Here is an 18,048-nt window from a genome sequence, read left to right as displayed (position 1 = left end):
AGTGTCCATACGACACATTGATTTCGTTCTATCTGTGCGATGTGGATTTGCTTTCAGCCAGTGGCGAGAAGTTGCACCACGACCCAGCAGAGATAGGTGATGGGGCTGGTGACTGGGGGGCTGTTTTGCTGAGGGACAGGGCATTAGCTTACTGGTGTAATGGAGTCGTGATAGTAATATACTTTGACCCCTTGTTTAGCTGGAAGTTCTAGAGTTTTTGTAACTAGAAGATATGTTCGCGCGTATACCATTTGTACTGTTGGGCTGTCGGTATCACATGGTCATGGAGTTCGGCAGGCGGTACAGAGTAAATAGGTATCACGCGAACAAAGTCAAGAGATCATATCAATCAATCCCATTGAACCACGCGCGCCGTTCCAGTGATCGAACACCGGATCAGGCCGGCACGAAAGTCATGGACTAATTAATTAATTTTCGATGCGACGACACGAGAGGATATGCGCTGGCTTACGATCGATTAGTCCGATGACTCCGTAGATATTGCATTATGTGTCTGTGGATTCGGAGTGCTGTGTACGGAGTACGGAGTACAGTATGTACTGTACAGACGGAGAACGGAACAAGAAGAATCCCAGGGCTAGACCCAACCGAATTGACTAGCTAGCGAAAGAAATTAGCTGGGGATGGTTTTATTCTCAGCAGATTTGACGGAGACTGAAACGACGATCAGACAAGGTCGAAGAGGCCAGCCAGAACCACACTGTTGGGGTATGATTGGCCCCGGCGAATTGGCCAACGTTGCCTTTGTTGTCAGGCATTCTTTGCTTTTTTTGCAACAGTACGGAATGCAATGATAATATACGGAGGAAGTAGAAGTGGCAAGTTGTATAGATGGAGTATAGGTTTACAACATAGATCTTCCAGTCATTCATTGTCATCGTCAAATCGCCCGATCCATGTCTCAGGATTCCAACGCCGGGGATACCATCAGACATTGCCTATTCTTAGTACCAGCCCTCTCTCTATTGATACATTGATTCATTTCACCATCCACTCAAGGTGCTGGTTTTTTATTTTTTATTTTTTATTTTTTTTAAATCCTTTCTTCTTACTATCAAATACACAATTCTACATTGATTTCCCCTAATCCACAGGCTTATTCTTGTGTTCTGATTATTTAGTCACCGGCAATCCACCAACCACTTACGCGTCCAGAACAAGCCGGTTCCGTTCAAGAGGAAAAAAACCCCACCGCACGAGGGCAGGCAACTAGCCATCCTCTAAAGCCAATTCGCTTTTACAGGCGCTTTCTGGTTTCCAAGCGAGTCACCGACGACAGTCTCTCCCTCTCCTTCTCTCTCCTACCTGCAGGATCGCTTTCGTCCCTGAACCCTACCTACCTAATTAGTTCCTTTACCTGAGTGACTGGCCTTCGAATTGTTGGAGCCCTCCCGATGCTTGGCTAGCCCTTCCATTGGTTCAGCCTCCCCTTGTTCATTCCCCGACCAGCGCCTACGACCACCACCTACCTATTTTGCCTCCCCCTGTGACACTCGTTTCTTCTACTTGAAACTCCCCTCCTACTATATCACTCGCTAGCATTGGAGGTCTTACGGTAGCAGGAGCAATCAGCTCCTGGAGGACGCCAGGATGATTTCGGATAAGTATGTATTGTTTTCCCTCGAACGAGGGGTCTCAAGGACAGGTCACTAATCGCTCTCCGCGATCTACAGATATGTTGGCCTAGTGTTGGCCATTGTGTCCACAATGGCGATTGGTAGGTATTCTCGTCGCCCGATTCACTAGAGCAGTCTAGTAACCATTTCCTAGGTACAAGTTTTGTTATTACCAAAAAGGTTCGTCCGCCTTGACCTCCGATCACCAGTCGCCGGTGCCTTCTATACAAATCCCCCGTCTTCACCTTCGCCCTGCAGGAAATACTGATCGGTGTCATATAGGGCTTAATGCATGCCTCCGAGAGACATGGCTTTGAAGGAGAAGGGTTTTCGTATTTAAAGAGTCCCATATGGTGGGCTGGTGTGATCACTTGTATGGCTAATTCCTCCTTTACTCCGGACGCGAAAGAGGCCACTGACAATGGACCACAGTGGGTTTGGGCGAGGTTGCTAATTTTGCTGCGTATGCCTTTGCGCCTGCAATTCTCGTGACTCCGTTAGGCGCGCTGAGCGTGTTGATCGGGTACGGAAATTCATCGCTGTCTGGTCATTCGGGCATGACTTTGCTGACAACCATCCCCACAGGGCAGTCCTCGGCTCCTATTTTCTTAACGAACGACTTGGCACATTGGGCAAGCTGGGCTGTGCCATGTGCTTGCTCGGTTCCGTTGTCATAGTGCTTCATGCACCGCCCGACAAGGAAGTTACGACAATCAACGAAATCCTGGCGTATGCGCTCCATCCAGGTACGTGCCAATACCATTATTGTCATTCATTCTACCTAGCGCGCAATGCTGACCTCCATTGCTCGAAGGGTTTTTGGTCTACTGCCTCGCGGTGGCCATCTTTTCCACTGTCATGATCTACCGAGTTGCACCCATCTACGGAAAAAGGAACCCCCTCATCTACATCTCGATCTGCTCCACCGTCGGTTCCGTGTCAGTCATGTCCGTCAAGGCCTTTGGTATCGCGGTGAAGCTCACCCTCGGCGGCAATAACCAATTTACGACTGCGTCGACCTACGTGTTCATGATCGTTACGACCTTCTGCATCTTGACGCAGATGAATTATTTCAATAAAGCTTTGAATCAGTTTTCTACCTCGATGTAAGTAGCTACTTGTATCGTGTGCGCGCAAAGGGATACCCTGAGAAGCTGACAAGCATGCATCAGTGTCAACCCTCTCTACTATGTGACCTTCACCACGGCAACCCTGTGTGCCTCTTTTATTCTATTCAGGGGCTTTAATACTACGGACGCTGTAAACACCATCTCTTTGCTTTGCGGTTTCTTGATAATCTTCTCCGGAGTCTACCTATTGAACCTCTCCCGACATGACCCAGATGGGCGACACCTGCTGAACGGCAAGCTGGATGACGAAGGAGTTCCCACGGATGGAATTGCAAGCTTCCAGACTCGTCGCTCCATGCAAGCCCGCCGGAGCAACGAGCCTCATCGCCGGAGCTCCTCGAGCATCGCCTATCTTAACGGACATGGAGATCGGGAAGGGCTCATTCGATCCTATGACGTCGAACACCAAGCGTTCGGATTGTCCGAATTAGCTGAAGAGAGTGATGGAGAACCTGGGCCTACGTACAAAAGAAGCGTTGATATAGAGCGCTCTTCACAGACACTAAATAAGCATGACGAGCGGTAGTCATCTCAGGATACCGACTTGCGATGCTGTCATTTTTTCCTTTTTATTCCCTGTTTCTTTTAAATTATACTTTTTTCCTTTTTGTTTTTTTATTTTAACGAAAGCTAGCCGCTGTTACGTATGTTTTTTTTTTTTTTTTTCCTGCTCCTCTGATGGCATAAACCTCCCCTATCCATGATTCGTTTGTCTTTTAAGGTCAGCATGATTTGTTTACCTCTTTTTTTTTTTTTTTTTTGGATGGACTGTACTATTATATTCTCCCTAAGCGCAAAGAAAATGCCAGGACGAGGAACAATGGATGCCCATGAATGAATTGGATGTGGAATTGGATTGGATTGTTTGGTATCTCGCTGTACCCTTGATCGGGGGCTAGACGCAGGCGCAAATAGCCTACTGCCAAATCAGAACTGTACATACGCAAGAGTGTCAATTTTGGGATAGATTTCATGTGTCATTATTTCTTGGGATATTCCTAGTACATCGCGACCTCCATAATAGAGACGAATCTCGATTGACCGCTGGGGAAGTGGGGTTCTTGACCCATCCGATGGAAGTCACTTGCATCCGGGATCAGCTGAAACACCTACTCGTGGTCTTCCCTGCGCATCAACCCGCTTAACCTCGGGAATAATATGATGCAGTCGCAGGTACTGTTCAAACTATTCCGGGCTTTCCACTGTACGGGTCAGAGATTATTCCTGCGCTGGACCTCTGTCCCCTTAGTGTTCTGCCAAATTGGCCGCGACGCTCTCCCCACCTCTCAAAACCGATGCCGGCGATATGCCCGGTTTGTTGCGAAAGTTCATCATCTTCGCAGCCGTCGACGGGCTCATCCTCCAGTCTCATGGAAATGGGTTGCGCCATAACGGTAATAGCGAGCCCTCGTCCATTAAAATTGATTACAAGACCAGCAAAATCTCCTTCCCGGCACCCACGTCGGAACAGTACGAGCGAGACGCGATCTTGGAATCTTATGGTCTAGTCGGTAGGTTTCCGCTCGCACATAGACATTTCAGACAGGGATAAAAAAAAAGCCAAAAAAAGAGCAATATTGAATTGAATATTATTTCTCATTATTTTGGCGGACGTATTGGCTAACTAGGTGAGTCTGATTCTAAATTGAAGGGCTCCTGTCTGTCGCCTCACATTCGTTCCTCATTTCTATAACGCAACGCCAGCAAGTGGCGCAGATCCAAGGGAAGCCGATCTACTCAGTCACCGATGTGGCTCTGATTCCCACGTCATCGCAGGTAGACGCTCGCTGCGCGATTGTGCAGGCCAAAGAGCATCTTCTACAAGAGGAGGCTGGCGAGGATGACACCACTTCGGAGGAGAGCCTTTCGGACGCAGAGTCAGAAGGGGGTGTCACCGATATCAGCAGCATACCCTCCTCCCCGGTCCGAGAAACATTTCATATTAGAAGCCACAGCGTCAACAGTATCGCTGAAGATGTAATCGGGAAGAAGGCTCGGTTCGGGCGGTTTGCGGTAAATTGGCTGTCGAGGAAGACCTTGGGATTGCCTGGCCTCGGTACAGTAAGTCAGGATGCAGAAGTTCTTGTGGGAAATACGACGGATTCGAACAAGGAGCGCCCGGGGATTTCGTATAGCAAAGAGGAAAGCGCAGTAACCTCGGGTCCGGAAGCTAATGATACTGAGCGTTCAGCGCCGGAGGCTCCAGGAGAGCAGTCGCCTTCTGATCCGACGGTCGGACTGCTACCGAAACTTCTGCGGTATACCAAACTGATCTTTGCGTCACATAATTTCTTCTTTGCATATGATCACGATTTGACCAGGCCATTTGGTGTTCAAGAGTCATCACGCAAAGACCATCTACCTCTTCACAAAGCAGTAGATGAACTGGTAAGGGGAATCTGTAAATGAGCTTTGATGTGTTGAGCTCACGACTGATTGAATCCAGTATTTTTGGAATAAGCATCTCATCAATCCTGTCATAGCAATCGATGCCCACAACTTCGTGCTACCTCTCATCCAAGGATTTGTGGGCCAGAGAGAGTTCACTGTGGAAGCTACACCCGAGCATCCACCGACTCAGATAGTTGACTCGGCCAAAGAGCGCGTGGAAGGTCATATTTTAGGCGATAAACAAGAGCCCAATGTGTTTGATACTGACGCTCAGAGACGAAACTTCCTCCTTACGTTGATTTCCCGACGGTCAGTGAGGCGTCCTGGTCTGCGCTATCTGCGGCGTGGTGTCGACGACGACGGCAATACAGCCAACTGCGTGGAAACAGAACAGATTCTCTCGACTCCAGATTGGGATCCCTCGAGTTCGGTCTATTCCTACCTCCAACTGCGTGGGTCGGCTCCATTGTACTTCTCCCAGTCGCCCTATGCTTTTAAGCCAGTTCCAGTCCTACATCACTCTGTGGACACCAACCGATTTGCATTTGAACGACACTTTCGCAATCTACGTCGCCGATACGGGAAAGTCCAGGCCGTTTCCCTCATTGACAAGAAGGGTGGCGAACTGAAGTTGGGAGAACAGTACGAGAAATACGCGCAGGCCTTGAATGAAGCCGGAGGGATTGATGGCGAACCGCTCAGCGTAGAGTGGTTCGATTTCCACAATGAATGCCGGGGGATGAAATTCGAAAATGTAAGCCGGCTTGTTGATCGGCTGGAGAGTACCTTGAACGACTATGGCGATACTATAGTCCAAAACCATGCCATCCTCCAAAGCCAGAAAGGTATTATCCGCACCAACTGTATGGATTGTTTAGATCGAACGGGTGTTGCGCAGTGTGCCTTTGGGCAATGGGCCTTGGAGCGGGAATTGAAGCACGAAGGCATTGATATTGATTTTCGTGGCGACTCGTCCACTCAGTGGTTCAACACGCTCTGGGCGGATAATGGCGACGCCATCTCGAAACAATACTCTTCGACAGCAGCGCTCAAAGGGGACTTCACGCGGACCCGCAAGCGGGACTATCGTGGCGCGCTGAACGACCTGGGTCTAACACTGTCCCGATACTACAACAACATTGTCAACGACTATTTCTCCCAGGCCTGTATCGACTACATGCTCGGGAACGTTTCCACGGGAGTATTCCTGGAGTTCGCCACGGAGATGCAGACCGCCGACCCGGGGATCTCAGTGCAAAAGCTGCGCCAAAACGCCATCGACACGAGTTGTCGCATCGTGATCAGTGGTCCCTCGGAGGAATTCCTAGGCGGCTGGGCCATGCTGACCCCACGGGAACCCAACACCTTACGAACACTCCCCTTCGAGGAGGCCGTCCTCCTTCTAACCGACGCAGCAATCTACAGCTGCCGCTTTGACTGGACAATCGACAAGGTCCTATCCTTTGAACGGATTGACCTACGCTCCGTCACACGAATCCAGCACGGTACATACATCACATCGACCCTGACAGACGCACAGACCGACGAGCGCCGCAACGTCGGACTTGTCATCGGGTACCGCGACGGGGACACGAACGCACTTCGTGTGAACACGCGGTCCCTGCAGAGCAGCGTAGATGCCAAAACCCTCGAGAGCACCGCCCACTCCAGCAGCGAATGGGATCTGTATTCGTGGTTCAAAGAGGCTCTGGGACCCCGGACGCGATTCCTTGCGTTCAAGACGCTACCATTGTCCAACTCCGCCACGCAGACTCAGAATGCGAAGGCTTGTACGGCGGCAGTCGGCGAGATGGACTTTGTGCGCGCTGTCTGTGAGGAGATTGATCGTGCGATTAGGGCAGGCGAGAGGGGGAGTTCGAGTCAGGATGAGGGACGAAAGTCTGTCGTAGAAACGTCGGAGATAGTGTCCTTGGAGGATGCGAAGAAGCAAACGGGGTATTTGGAGCACTTGGTATATGATATTAAGAAGATGGTCTGGGCGTAGATACTTGCTGGGCTGATAGCTTCTGGGATACAATCCTAATGAGGATATACATGATTACAAGTGAGAAGAATATGTTTGATACCTGGACAGTAGATATCAACGACGTACATAAACAGACTTTTTAATTTAAGCTATATACGATTATCATACAATACACAACACTACCTGCAAAAATAATATACACCACTGAAATTCCCCAAACGGTATCCATCAAGTTCCATTTCTACCCGACATCCTCATCGCCGGCACCACAGCCCGTCTCAAAACAGTCTGCACATCGTCCTCAAACCCCCAATCACCCAACCACTCCTCCATACGCCAACCCTCCCGAAAGTGCCTGGCCAAATGATCGGCCCTCTCATCCCACGATGCCAGCGCCGTACCGCAGAATCCACAACGACTGCGCACTCGGTCCCGACAGGAGGATCTCCAGGCGTCGAGGTCCGGAACGGGCAGTTTCGTGCAGCCGTGGAATTTCCGGAGATGCTGCCAGAGGTGATCTTTTCGCGGGAAGGATCGTTGGCTGCGGGGCGTTTCTGAGCAGACGTGGAAGTCGTGTTCGGAGGTGTGTGTGGGGGAGGGGTGATTGCAGAAGTGGCAGGATTCGGATTCAGGTCCAGACCTAGATCCCGATTCAGGTTTGTGTTTGGGCTCGTGCCTGGATGTGGATGCAGATGTGGATTTGGAAGGTTCGAGGAGGTATGGTTCGAGGTCGAATAGACTCGGGGTGCAGATCCAGACGTCGAGGGGGAGATGGATGCTGGATTCGTGACGGGTCCAGTCGTTTTTCTTCTTGAAGGACCGTGGACAAAAAGTGCATTGGTATGAAGGGGTGGAGGAGGGTGGACGGAGTCGAGAGGATGAGGAGCGATGACGTAGATGTGATGGACGTCGGGGGAATGGGAGTGGGACGCCTCCGTCGGATTGGTGGCTCCATGTGGAAGAGACGCTATCAGATGAGGCGTCCGATCGTTTGCTACCGAAGCCGCCATCGGCCGACGAGTCCAGGTGTGATGAGGTTGAGGTTTGGGATTCGGGTTCGGGTTCGGCGAAGTTAATGAATGAGAATAACTCGTCGTGAGACGAGGGATCCCAGTCGTCGGGTCCTGCCGAGGAGATGGCGTCGCGGATGGCTGATTCGGGCACGGGGTCGTCTTCCGGGGGAGACGCCTGCCATCGTTCCAAGGGGGTCATGGAGGTCCATGACATGATGGGCATAGGGGACCCGGCACGGTGGGTGCGCACGGGGAGAGATGAGCCATTGAGAGAGGGTTGTTGTTGTATCCGTTTTTGTTTCTGACGTCTCCGCGCATTGGCAAACCAGGTGGAGATGCGTTGTCTTGAGAACCCTGTTTCATGCATCAGTTGTGCCTTCTCGTCTTCCGTGGGATACGGGCGGGCCTGGTTCTGGAGGAACCAAGCCCGCAGTACTCGTGTTCCCTTTCTGACGAATTGCTTGGATTCGAGCTCGCGTGGCTTGGTTTCGTCCGGAATAGTGGGTGGGCGGTATTCACATCCAGCAGGGATATCTTCACATATCTCACGGAGACCGTGAAGATGGCCCAGAACAGGGGACAAGGTCTCGAAGCCGGATGCCTTACGCTTTTCACCCTGGGCGAGGCTGCACTCGCGGAAGAGGGCGACGCAGCTGGAACATGAGGTGACAGGGTTGGGATTCGCCGCTGTGGTACGGATAATGAGACACTGTAGACGGTGTCTGCGACAGTATGTGCATGGGTTAGGAGGGCAGTAGGCACCATCCAACCACTGAGAGACGTCGGTGAGAGGCCTCTGGAATAGGCTATGAGCAACATCGACACCAGGATTGGTGTCCAACGGCTGCATGGGCAGGCCCTCAAGCGGCTGCGGAATTGTCGTGGCCGTCATCCATGGTTGAGAAGCCCATTGTACCTCTTGGGGCCGTATTCAGCAGAAGAAGTAGTAACACTGGCACTAGCAGTAGTAGTAGTACTGTTGTATAGTTCAGGGTGGTATAGTCCGTCCCAGTCAAGAAGCAGCTCTTCTCCGGTCCAGCTGTTGACGTCGTTCAAGTCTGGAATAACGCTGCCACCTGAAGGACCGGCTTGAAGACCAAGACTCAGCGGGGTTTGTAAGGGATCCCAATGCAAGCGATCATTCTCCATGGCGACAGTGCAGAGAAAGAGAAATCAATTAATCATCGTCGATGTCGACAGAAGGCACGTTGATGACTCAGCGAATTGTTGCCTAACTAACCTGGCTCAGCCAATCAACGCTATCTTCATTTTGTATTCAATCCATCTAAGTACTATGTACTATAGATACAATCTTCCATCAACCCCATCTCCCTCTATGTATCCATCTACTGGCCCTTTTTCCGAATATCCTTCCATCCCATTCCCCATGCAGATGCAAGTCCAATCCCTGAAAGTCCCACCGCAAGATAGAACACACGGCCCACACTTGTGGCATAAGCCGTCAATGTCCCTGCTAATGCCGTTGTCGATGTTACTACATCTCGCACAGAAGAAGCCCCGGCTCCAATGACCGTCTCAGGATCGATTCCTGGTGCATACCAGGGGATCTCCGTTCGAAGACTGGCGGAGAAGATCACATTGGCGATCACTAGGAACACAGCACCACCGAGAGTCTGACAGAACATGAGAAGAGCCATGGCAACGGGGATTTGCGCGGGTGACAGGGTGTTTTGAACGGCGACGATGGGCTGTGTGGATTGTCGGTCAGAGCATACTGGGTGATTGGGAAGATGGACTCATCCACGCATACCACTTGAAACCCAAGACCGCGGCCGGTCCCAATTAGGATCTGATAACCGATCCATTTGCCTGTCGAGGTGGATGGGGTGAACGTCGAGATGAGTCCGTTCCCAATGGCGGTGATTACACTAGAAGCTACAGCCCATGGGAGGTAATAGCCCAGCTTGCAACTGTATTGGAGAAAGAAGAGGAGGGGTTAGCTGTCGAGTGAGAAACTTTAAAGATGTAAGACTCACCCAGTGCTCCGCAGATTACCGTTCCTACTAGCTGGCTTAGAACGGTGGGCAGGAGGTCGACTCCACTCAATGTAGGTGATACTCCCTTCACAGCTTGGAAGTACATCGGCAAGAAATAGGAGGTGCATAGTGTCATGCCTATGAGCGACGTCTGATTTACACAACTCGTCCAGACAATCCGCTGTCGAAGCATAGGTAGAGGGGTCATTGCTTGGCCACCCTGGCGGCTTTCCCAGTAAAGGAAGATCAGAAAGGTCACACCAGCTCCACAGAAGAGTCCGATGATCATGGAGCTGTTCCAGGCATATTCGTTACCGCCGTACTCCAGTGCCAGAAGTAATTGGATTGCGGAGGGTGCCAGGAGCGCAAATCCAACGAGGTCAAGCTTGGATGGCAATGTGGCAAGAACAGAAAGCAGGGATGTTTTGACTACCGGCTCGGGGATGTTCAGAAAGAGTAGAAAGCCAGCGACAACAGCGCCGATAGGGAGGTTTATGTAGAAACCTACATCATTTCAGCCCGATGCTATATCGAATGGGTATGGGCTAATTGACATACACAATCTCCATGTGACATGTTCTGTGAACGCTCCTCCGAGCAAAGGCCCAATGACAAGGCCCATCTGGGCGACTATTCATATGTAAGTTAAAGCCAATGCTTGGGTTCGAAGATAACTAACTGCCCATCATGATCCCCATGTGCACTAGTATACGACCGCTGATGTCAGTCCCTGTCTTCCATAGCTACTGAGAACACTCACTTGGCCTTTTTTCCAGCGGAGTAGAATTTGCCAGAATAGACAAAGCTCCGTTGTTCAAGCCTGAAGCTCCCATGCCAGCCACTGCTCGTCCAACAATGAGCATCTTGGAAGAGTTGGCAATTCCACACAGCAGAGAACCTAGCTCAAATATGGCCACACAGGAAAGGTACATCCACTGCGCAACAAAATCAGCCTGGAAAGACAGAAATGATGGGGCCAGGTCAAACACGGTGCACACTACCTACCTTTGAGGGAAAAGATGCATAGAGTTTTCCAGATAGGGGTTGTAATGAAGCACTAAAATGATTAACCATGGCCCTAACCTCCTGACGGTGATCGCCTTACCAGGCCAACTGATATGCACTGCCGTACCATCCCAGGTCGGGGAGCGAATGGAATTGACTTGTAATTTGAGGAATGGCCTGCCAACCGATCAACAATGGTTCATGGGTTTCGCTGATCCTCGTACGGGTGACCGTTTGCCCTTACAGTCGCAATAATTGACTGATCTAACAAAGTGAGAAATGTCATCAGCGTGACAGCCGATATGAGCATAAGCACCTTCACTCCGGTGGCATAGTTATTGTCTATGACTTTATCCTGTTTTACACCATCCGTGGAAGATTGGAGACCCCGCCTTGTTTCCAGTTGAAGTTCCACCGTCTGCTTTTCGGGGTCTTGACTAGACTCGGTCATGATTTCGAAGGGATAGCCGCAGTGTCAATCTTGAAAATGAGCTCTCGAATGCACAATGAGCTGATCAGGAACCTGCTAAATGGGTTTTGCACGTTATATACTATGATTTCCAGCCCCTAAAATAATTCTGCGGCGGGGTTGATGGCTCTCTCGATCCGAAGTCCGTCGGATTCTGTTCAGCACTGCTCAGCAATCCAACGGTGAATGAGCATCCATTAGTAAACAGATACGCTGATTAATGTGATCAAGTATTAGGGGCCCATTGTAGTTACCACTATCGCTATCAGACGGTCTTACTAGCCATTCTCGGGTCATACAGGGTACTGCATCTAGGGCTCCATTGGGTATCTAATATCATACATTAACCGCCTAATCTAGCACATCGTCCGCGCAGATCGCTACTACATTGTAGCCAATAACTCCGTCAACCAAGCATCATTTGCAAAATCCATGGGGAACTTCAGTGCGTCCTCCTTCTGCTCTTTCTCAATTGTGTGAGTAGCGAAAGGGGCAATGTTGCCAGCTTGCGGGTCTGGAGTCATGGACGAACGAGCATCAATTATCTCCTTCATGATTTTCACAAATGCCACCACTTTATCAAAGATACTATCGTCAGGAGAATCACAGATGCATTCCGCTGACACTTGTTCAAGTTTTTGGGCCAAAGTCTGGAGCACCTCCGACATGTCGATGGTGGTTCTAACAAGCTCTCTGTTCCAACCGGGCTCTTTCAACGTCGACAGCTTGTGCAGAATAAAAAGAAAGTGTGTCAGCGCAGGGAATAGAGGAAACGGCCCCCTCCCATAGTCGGCGGCTGGGAGAGCGGACGTGATATCGAACCACGACTTGACAGCTTCGAGGCATTTATACAGACCTTCAATGCGTGTAAGTTCAGGGGCTAGTTGGTCAGACGATGTGGAACTACCACAGAGACTATTTTCCCATATAATTAGCTGAGTGTGCGAAACGCTGAGTCGGATCGCGTGTGGAACTGTCACTCGTGTTATTACTGAGATACTAAACACATGTGGGCGAATCTTACTGTCATGCTTTCCCCTGGAGGAAATATCACGCTGTGTCTCCTGCAGTTCGGAATCCAGAGCTCGCATGAGGAATATGGGTGGCGGTTCTGGAGAATGAAAGGAATGATCATGGCGCGAGAGCTGGCCCGCCTTATCAGCAATCAACCGGGTCCGGATGAGTAGCACAAGAATTGTGTCCTGGGAATACTCGGGCTTGTCAGCCATTATTTGAAGTGATTCCGCCATATGGGATGTCCAACGTAACCCATCGATTCTCTGCTTATATCCCACAATTCTACATAGCTTCTCAGTCGGCAGTCCAGAATGAAGGGGAGATGACCCTACGTTGATGTGACGTAGTAGCAGCCGAGCACTGCTCGCCGTTCTTCCATTGTTCGAACCCTTGCACCCGGTGATTTGAGACCAAGCGAAACAAAAAAACCACATATCTGCATGGGGCATTTGAAACCACTTAGATGTATCTGACCGGGGTCAACGGGCCGCTGGTTTTGATCCGCGGTGATGGATTTGTTGAGACCCAGATCGAAGACCAAGGCCTGCGCCAGCTGACTGAAGAGCGAGAAATATGATTTGTAGTTTTGCATGGAGGGATTGGCCCTATGAACGAATAAGACCCCGGCTCCATACATCATGAAGCGGTTCCAACAGTGACCCACATTCCAAGGTAGACCAACAGTCCCAGCAGTAAGTCGAGAGATCTCTCATTCGCAAGCAACATTCTCTGCGAAACAGTCTCCCTCACGCGGAATCCAAGGACCTTCTGCTGGGTCGTCGACAAAGATAAGACGGCCTTGATACACAGCCAGAGGAAAGGTTGGGATTTCTCAAACTCCTGGACCGTGATGTGTGGTGATACGTAAACAAAGGGGAACACGGTCGCACAGTAGGTACGAAATCGATTCAGGACGTCCTCTGCTTGCAACGACACTACTTGCGACGACTGCAGGTAGGCGTCTGGGACCGATGGCGATTGATAGAATGAAGAGGCATTGGGTATCGTTGACATGGGGGGGATGATAACCTATAATCCAAAGGTGTCGGCTGTGAGGCCATACTCTGGTCTTTACCTAGCAGAGAGACGAGGCTATCAATTCGGGCCTCCAACTGCGCCGTTTTAGATTCCCTCGGGCGTTTGGGATTCCGTTTACGAACGCTCGCAGATGGGCGACAGTCTTTTCGTAACCGGTGACATCTAGAGCCATTTAGTTTGATCATCCAGTACCCAAGCTTTTCTAAGGGGAGGAACCTCTCGCAGCTTCCACCGGCATTCCGAACCATGCATTTACACTTGGCACGGACACAGTTCGCGCAGGTTTGGCCATACGCGGCCGGTTTGAGGGACACTACAGCTGGATCGGAATTCATGGGCTCGGATTATCTTCAAATAATTACAGGTCCAACGGAAATGGACGGCTGTAGAAATCGCCTGGAGGATCATCTGCATGGAGAGGAAAAAAACGAAGGATGGAAATCCGTCGGGATTCGGAGAGCCGTTTTTAACACTGGCAGGGATTTGATCGCTTAATTGGCGTGTAATTGTTGCCTAAAACTGAAAAACACCGCAGCTTGTAGCTCATTTATAGTGAGATATCTTTTGTATGACTGTTGCCGTCGCTTATATCGGCACCTACAGTCGATCAACACAACTCTTTCGGCTTCATCATGTCTTCTGCTCCTCCACCGGTTACCAACAAGGCCCCTATTGTTCCCCAGCACCCAGTCGTGAGCCAAACAGGGCTGCCGGGAGCTTTCATGGTCGAGCTGCTCATCTTCAACGGTGCTCCATTCAAAGACCACTGGGCATACTGGGTGCGGTCGCTCACCGATCGTGACATCGGCGTTGAGATACACGCGACCGGCTGACGTGAGGAATGGCTTCGAGTTCCAGATCAAGCGCAGCTATGATCTGAGCTATCCAGGCACCGGCCCACGAAGAGAATCCCGCTGCAATGGGTCGACGGGAGACACTTTGAGGAGAAAGTTATGTTAAATAGCGCAGAGTTCAAGCTTGATGACATACCAGTTTGTACATTTGAGGCGAGTGCGTACAAGGTCAAAGTTCCTGGGAAGACTTTGAATGCATTCCATGAAGGAGCATCGACGAGAAGCAGAAAGAGGATCACGCTGAGGGACTGTCAAACATGGATTGTTGAGTCCGCCGATCAGCTCGTTCAGGACCAGATCTTTCGTCAAGAAATGGCGGACTAACTTCATGCGATTGAGCAGTGATTCATCAAATACTTGCTTGTGCTATGCCACCCCACATCACTATTTGGGCCAGAAAGGATTGAATTGTGCCGCAGATGTAGTTCTTGCTCTCTAGTGCAAAGCATTGCCTGTATAGGTCTTCCACATACGATTCCACGCCTCATATCAAACTTCAAATCTACAAGTACAGCTTTGTCATCGACACAACACTTCAATCAACTTCGTGTATATCCTCTCGTGCTGCCGGATACTCTCCACCTCTACCCACTCCTCTTTGCTATGCAATCCCTCGCCCTTTGGACCAAGCACAATAGCCGGGATCCCAACCTCGTCCAACAAAGCAGCGTCACACCAAAACGGCACAATACCAAGCTTCGGGCGGCTCCCCAGGACAGTCTCCGCACAGGCAAGCGCCTGTTTGACCAGAGGGTGCTCTACCGCCAGTTTCTGCGTCGGACGAGACATGGTAATGCGAGGCTCCGCGAAGCGGAAAAGAGGATTCTCACGGGCAACGCTCTCCAACATCGTCGAGACGTCACTCAGAATCGACTCGTCTGACTGACATGGAATTGTGCGGAATTCCACCGTCACGGTGCATGTAGCCGGATATGACGATGGCTCTTCACCACCTCGGATCAATCCACAGTGCAGAGATGCCGACCCCAGAGTATCGTCCACGGGTAATTGTTGCTGGTACTGTTCAAGGGCGCGGAAGAACCAGCTGGTAGATAGAATCGCATCGACGCCTTTTACTGGATCAGACCCATGAGCTGCTACTCCCAGGATATCGACTTCCACCCATAAGAATCCCTTGTGGGCCGTGACGATCTTCCCCATCGTGGGTTCAGGGACAACCGCTGCATCAGCTCTCCATCCTGCGGCGAGAAGATCGCGCGTCCCCCGCGAGGCATCTTCCTCGTCAGAAACAGCGGCCACAATCACATCGCCACGAGGGATTTTGCCAGTCGCTTTGATCGCAGATACCGAGGCCAGGGCAGCCGCCAGGCCCCCCTTCATATCGAGACTGCCTCTGCCCAGCACCACTTGTCGACCGTTCTTCTCGCCCAAAGCCCCAGAAAGGGGGTCTTTCCCATAGCTGGCTAGACTGACCGTGTCTACATGGCCATTAAACATCAACGACCGGCCTCCACCGGCCCCGCGTAGGACGCCCACAATCGACGGTCGTCCCGAAACGGTTTCAAGACGGTGATACTCGATGTCCCGATGGGCGAACCAAGCTGCCAGATAATCAGCGATTCCGACTTCGCCCGCCCCATCCGTCATAGTCAGAGATGGATTGGAGGAGTTGATCCTGGTGAGCACCTGAGTCAGCTCGACAGGATCATCCACGGAGACATCCATAGGAGGTGTGTATGGCCGGGGACCCTCGGTCCCGAGAAGGACCAGAACGGAGTCCTTGTCTAACAGTGAGCCAGTCTTGTCCGCAGAAAGTCGCCGGAGCGCAGCCAGCGATGCACCACCACAGGGCCCAGCGGCGACCGACCGGGCACTCAGATACTGCAGTGCACAGTGTGTCTCATACGACGACACCGTAATGCAGGCGTCCACACAGCGCTGCATGTCGGGCCACGCAGTCGTTGAGACCGTCCCGCAGTTCATACCTTCCATGATAGTCGAGGAAGTTGTTACGGTCGTTTCCTGCCCGGCTTGCAGGCTGGAGTACAGAGAAGGCGCTGTGTCTGGTTCCACCGCGACGACTGATATAGGTGGCTCCCTTGATTTGCCGTATCGGATCACAGCGTGAGCTAGACTGCCCACACCCACCGGGACCATCATGAGACTGCACCGGAGGGATTGATGGGCTAACTGCTCCTCAATTTCGGTCATCATTGTGGAATACCCCTCCACAATCCACGAGGGAACCTCCTCGTAACCCTTAAACGCCGTATCCTGGATCAAAATCCCTCCTTCGGTGATACGAGCAGCGTCCGCTGCTTCCTGCACCGCTTGATCGTAGTCCCCATGGACCACGGTTACACTCGCACCCTCACTGCCGATTAGCGCCTGCGTGGAATCGACCATATGCTGAGGCACGAAGATGCGTGCCTGTATACCCAACCACTGTGCGATGAACGCCACTGCTCGTCCATGGTTCCCTTCTGTCGCTGCGAACAGTGTGATCTTCTTCTCTCCCTGTAATGCCGACAATAGACCCTTGACCCCCACTGTGGATGACAATCCCAGATGCTGGGCGATAGCCCGATAGCAACCCCACGACGCCCCTAGGACTTTAAACGCCGGCAACCCCAACCGATTGCTCTCGTCTTTGACGAACACTGCACGAACACCCAATTCATGAGCCAATTCTGGCAGAGGAATCAGGAGAGTGGGTGCATAATCTGGCAGAGACTGGTGGAATGCTTCAAGACCGTCGACCTGGAGCGAGTCGCAATGTGTGTTCGCTGCGGCAGAGTTGAAATAGATAGGGCGACGAGCTGCCATGGTAATGTTGATGATCACATTTAGGGAATTAGGATTGTCCGTCGGGTGTCGACTGGCCTTTATTCTGGAATTCTGGTGCTCATTAATGGTCCACCTGGCCTTCCGAGGACATCTATGCGCCTTCCAGTGACATGGACATTGTCGGACATGGTTTCGGCTTTTTTATTTTTTTTTTTCAAAAAATAAAACAAAATAAAATAAATATAACAAAATAATACAATAATAGAAAAATGAAAAATGAAATTAGCGTTAAAAGTAAATAGTAAAATAAAATAACGAAAGAAGGAAGGAAGGAAAATGGTTTTATTCACCGCTATTAATTATTCTCAATTCAACTGAGAAGTCTCAAGGTAGTCAGTCATTATAGGTGGTATGCATACAAGTATGCACTAAATAGCTAAAGAATCAACAAATGCCTGAACCACATTGATTGGGTATTCTCCTTCTGGAGACGCGATGGAATAAGCTGGATTTCTTTTATTCAAGAATTGAATCGATGGAATTGGTAGCGATATTTAAGCACCTTGCGATGATATCAATTGGAGAAAACTACAATGATGGCTCTCGATTTGTTGAAAAACAAAACAAAAGAGAGGGCGAAGAGATGAGAATAGAACAGAATAAAAAGAAGCGAATCATTAGTAAAAGGTTAAATTAAAATATGCCAGAGTCGAATACAGTCCTATCCTGTCTTCCTTACTACTGTCCTCCTACCCAGACTGT

The 18,048-nt window shown here is 50.6% G+C and overlaps 7 protein-coding genes across 7 annotated transcripts; 3 read left to right on the top strand and 4 right to left on the bottom strand.

The window, feature by feature from the left end:
- Positions 1 to 1,728: 1,728 nt before the first annotated feature.
- Positions 1,729 to 3,293, top strand: ATNIH1004_000375 (DUF803 domain membrane protein; the record flags this gene model as incomplete). The annotated part of the gene is made up of 7 exons (XM_033565091.1): positions 1,729 to 1,738; positions 1,792 to 1,817; positions 1,920 to 2,010; positions 2,070 to 2,160; positions 2,223 to 2,383; positions 2,452 to 2,743; positions 2,810 to 3,293. 7 exons carry the CDS (start codon positions 1,729 to 1,731, stop codon positions 3,291 to 3,293), a joined length of 1,155 nt encoding a protein of 384 aa, XP_033430848.1.
- A 780-nt stretch (positions 3,294 to 4,073) lies between these two features.
- On the top strand, positions 4,074 to 7,163 carry ATNIH1004_000374 (SacI domain protein; the record flags this gene model as incomplete). Its single annotated transcript, XM_033565090.1, has 3 exons — positions 4,074 to 4,278; positions 4,419 to 5,155; positions 5,214 to 7,163. The coding sequence occupies 3 exons, from the start codon at positions 4,074 to 4,076 to the stop codon at positions 7,161 to 7,163; spliced, it is 2,892 nt and encodes a 963-aa protein (XP_033430847.1).
- A 210-nt stretch (positions 7,164 to 7,373) lies between these two features.
- ATNIH1004_000373 (homeobox domain-containing protein) lies at positions 7,374 to 9,050 on the bottom strand (the record flags this gene model as incomplete). Its single annotated transcript, XM_033565089.1, has 1 exon — positions 7,374 to 9,050. The coding sequence occupies one exon, from the start codon at positions 9,048 to 9,050 to the stop codon at positions 7,374 to 7,376; it is 1,677 nt and encodes a 558-aa protein (XP_033430846.1).
- A 454-nt stretch (positions 9,051 to 9,504) lies between these two features.
- ATNIH1004_000372 (MDR family MFS transporter) lies at positions 9,505 to 11,611 on the bottom strand (the record flags this gene model as incomplete). Its single annotated transcript, XM_033565088.1, has 9 exons — positions 9,505 to 9,867; positions 9,930 to 10,054; positions 10,156 to 10,659; positions 10,714 to 10,785; positions 10,835 to 10,858; positions 10,916 to 11,090; positions 11,161 to 11,212; positions 11,261 to 11,337; positions 11,405 to 11,611. 9 exons carry the CDS (start codon positions 11,609 to 11,611, stop codon positions 9,505 to 9,507), a joined length of 1,599 nt encoding a protein of 532 aa, XP_033430845.1.
- A 401-nt stretch (positions 11,612 to 12,012) lies between these two features.
- ATNIH1004_000371 (uncharacterized protein) lies at positions 12,013 to 13,660 on the bottom strand (the record flags this gene model as incomplete). Its single annotated transcript, XM_033565087.1, has 4 exons — positions 12,013 to 12,509; positions 12,654 to 12,740; positions 13,121 to 13,251; positions 13,311 to 13,660. 4 exons carry the CDS (start codon positions 13,658 to 13,660, stop codon positions 12,013 to 12,015), a joined length of 1,065 nt encoding a protein of 354 aa, XP_033430844.1.
- A 656-nt stretch (positions 13,661 to 14,316) lies between these two features.
- Positions 14,317 to 14,559, top strand: ATNIH1004_000370 (uncharacterized protein; the record flags this gene model as incomplete). The annotated part of the gene is made up of 2 exons (XM_033565086.1): positions 14,317 to 14,463; positions 14,554 to 14,559. 2 exons carry the CDS (start codon positions 14,317 to 14,319, stop codon positions 14,557 to 14,559), a joined length of 153 nt encoding a protein of 50 aa, XP_033430843.1.
- Positions 14,560 to 15,057: 498 nt separating this feature from the next.
- Positions 15,058 to 17,325, bottom strand: ATNIH1004_000369 (putative diaminopropionate ammonia-lyase; the record flags this gene model as incomplete). Its single annotated transcript, XM_033565085.1, has 1 exon — positions 15,058 to 17,325. The coding sequence occupies one exon, from the start codon at positions 17,323 to 17,325 to the stop codon at positions 15,058 to 15,060; it is 2,268 nt and encodes a 755-aa protein (XP_033430842.1).
- Between the last annotated feature and the right edge of the window lie 723 nt (positions 17,326 to 18,048).

This window comes from Aspergillus tanneri (genome assembly GCF_003426965.1).
Source record: "Aspergillus tanneri strain NIH1004 chromosome Unknown AapTan_2_pilon_pilon_pilon, whole genome shotgun sequence".
Classification (NCBI taxonomy): domain Eukaryota; kingdom Fungi; phylum Ascomycota; class Eurotiomycetes; order Eurotiales; family Aspergillaceae; genus Aspergillus; species Aspergillus tanneri.
Note: the sequence above shows the minus strand (reverse complement) of the source record. Positions and strands in the feature narration are given on the sequence as shown.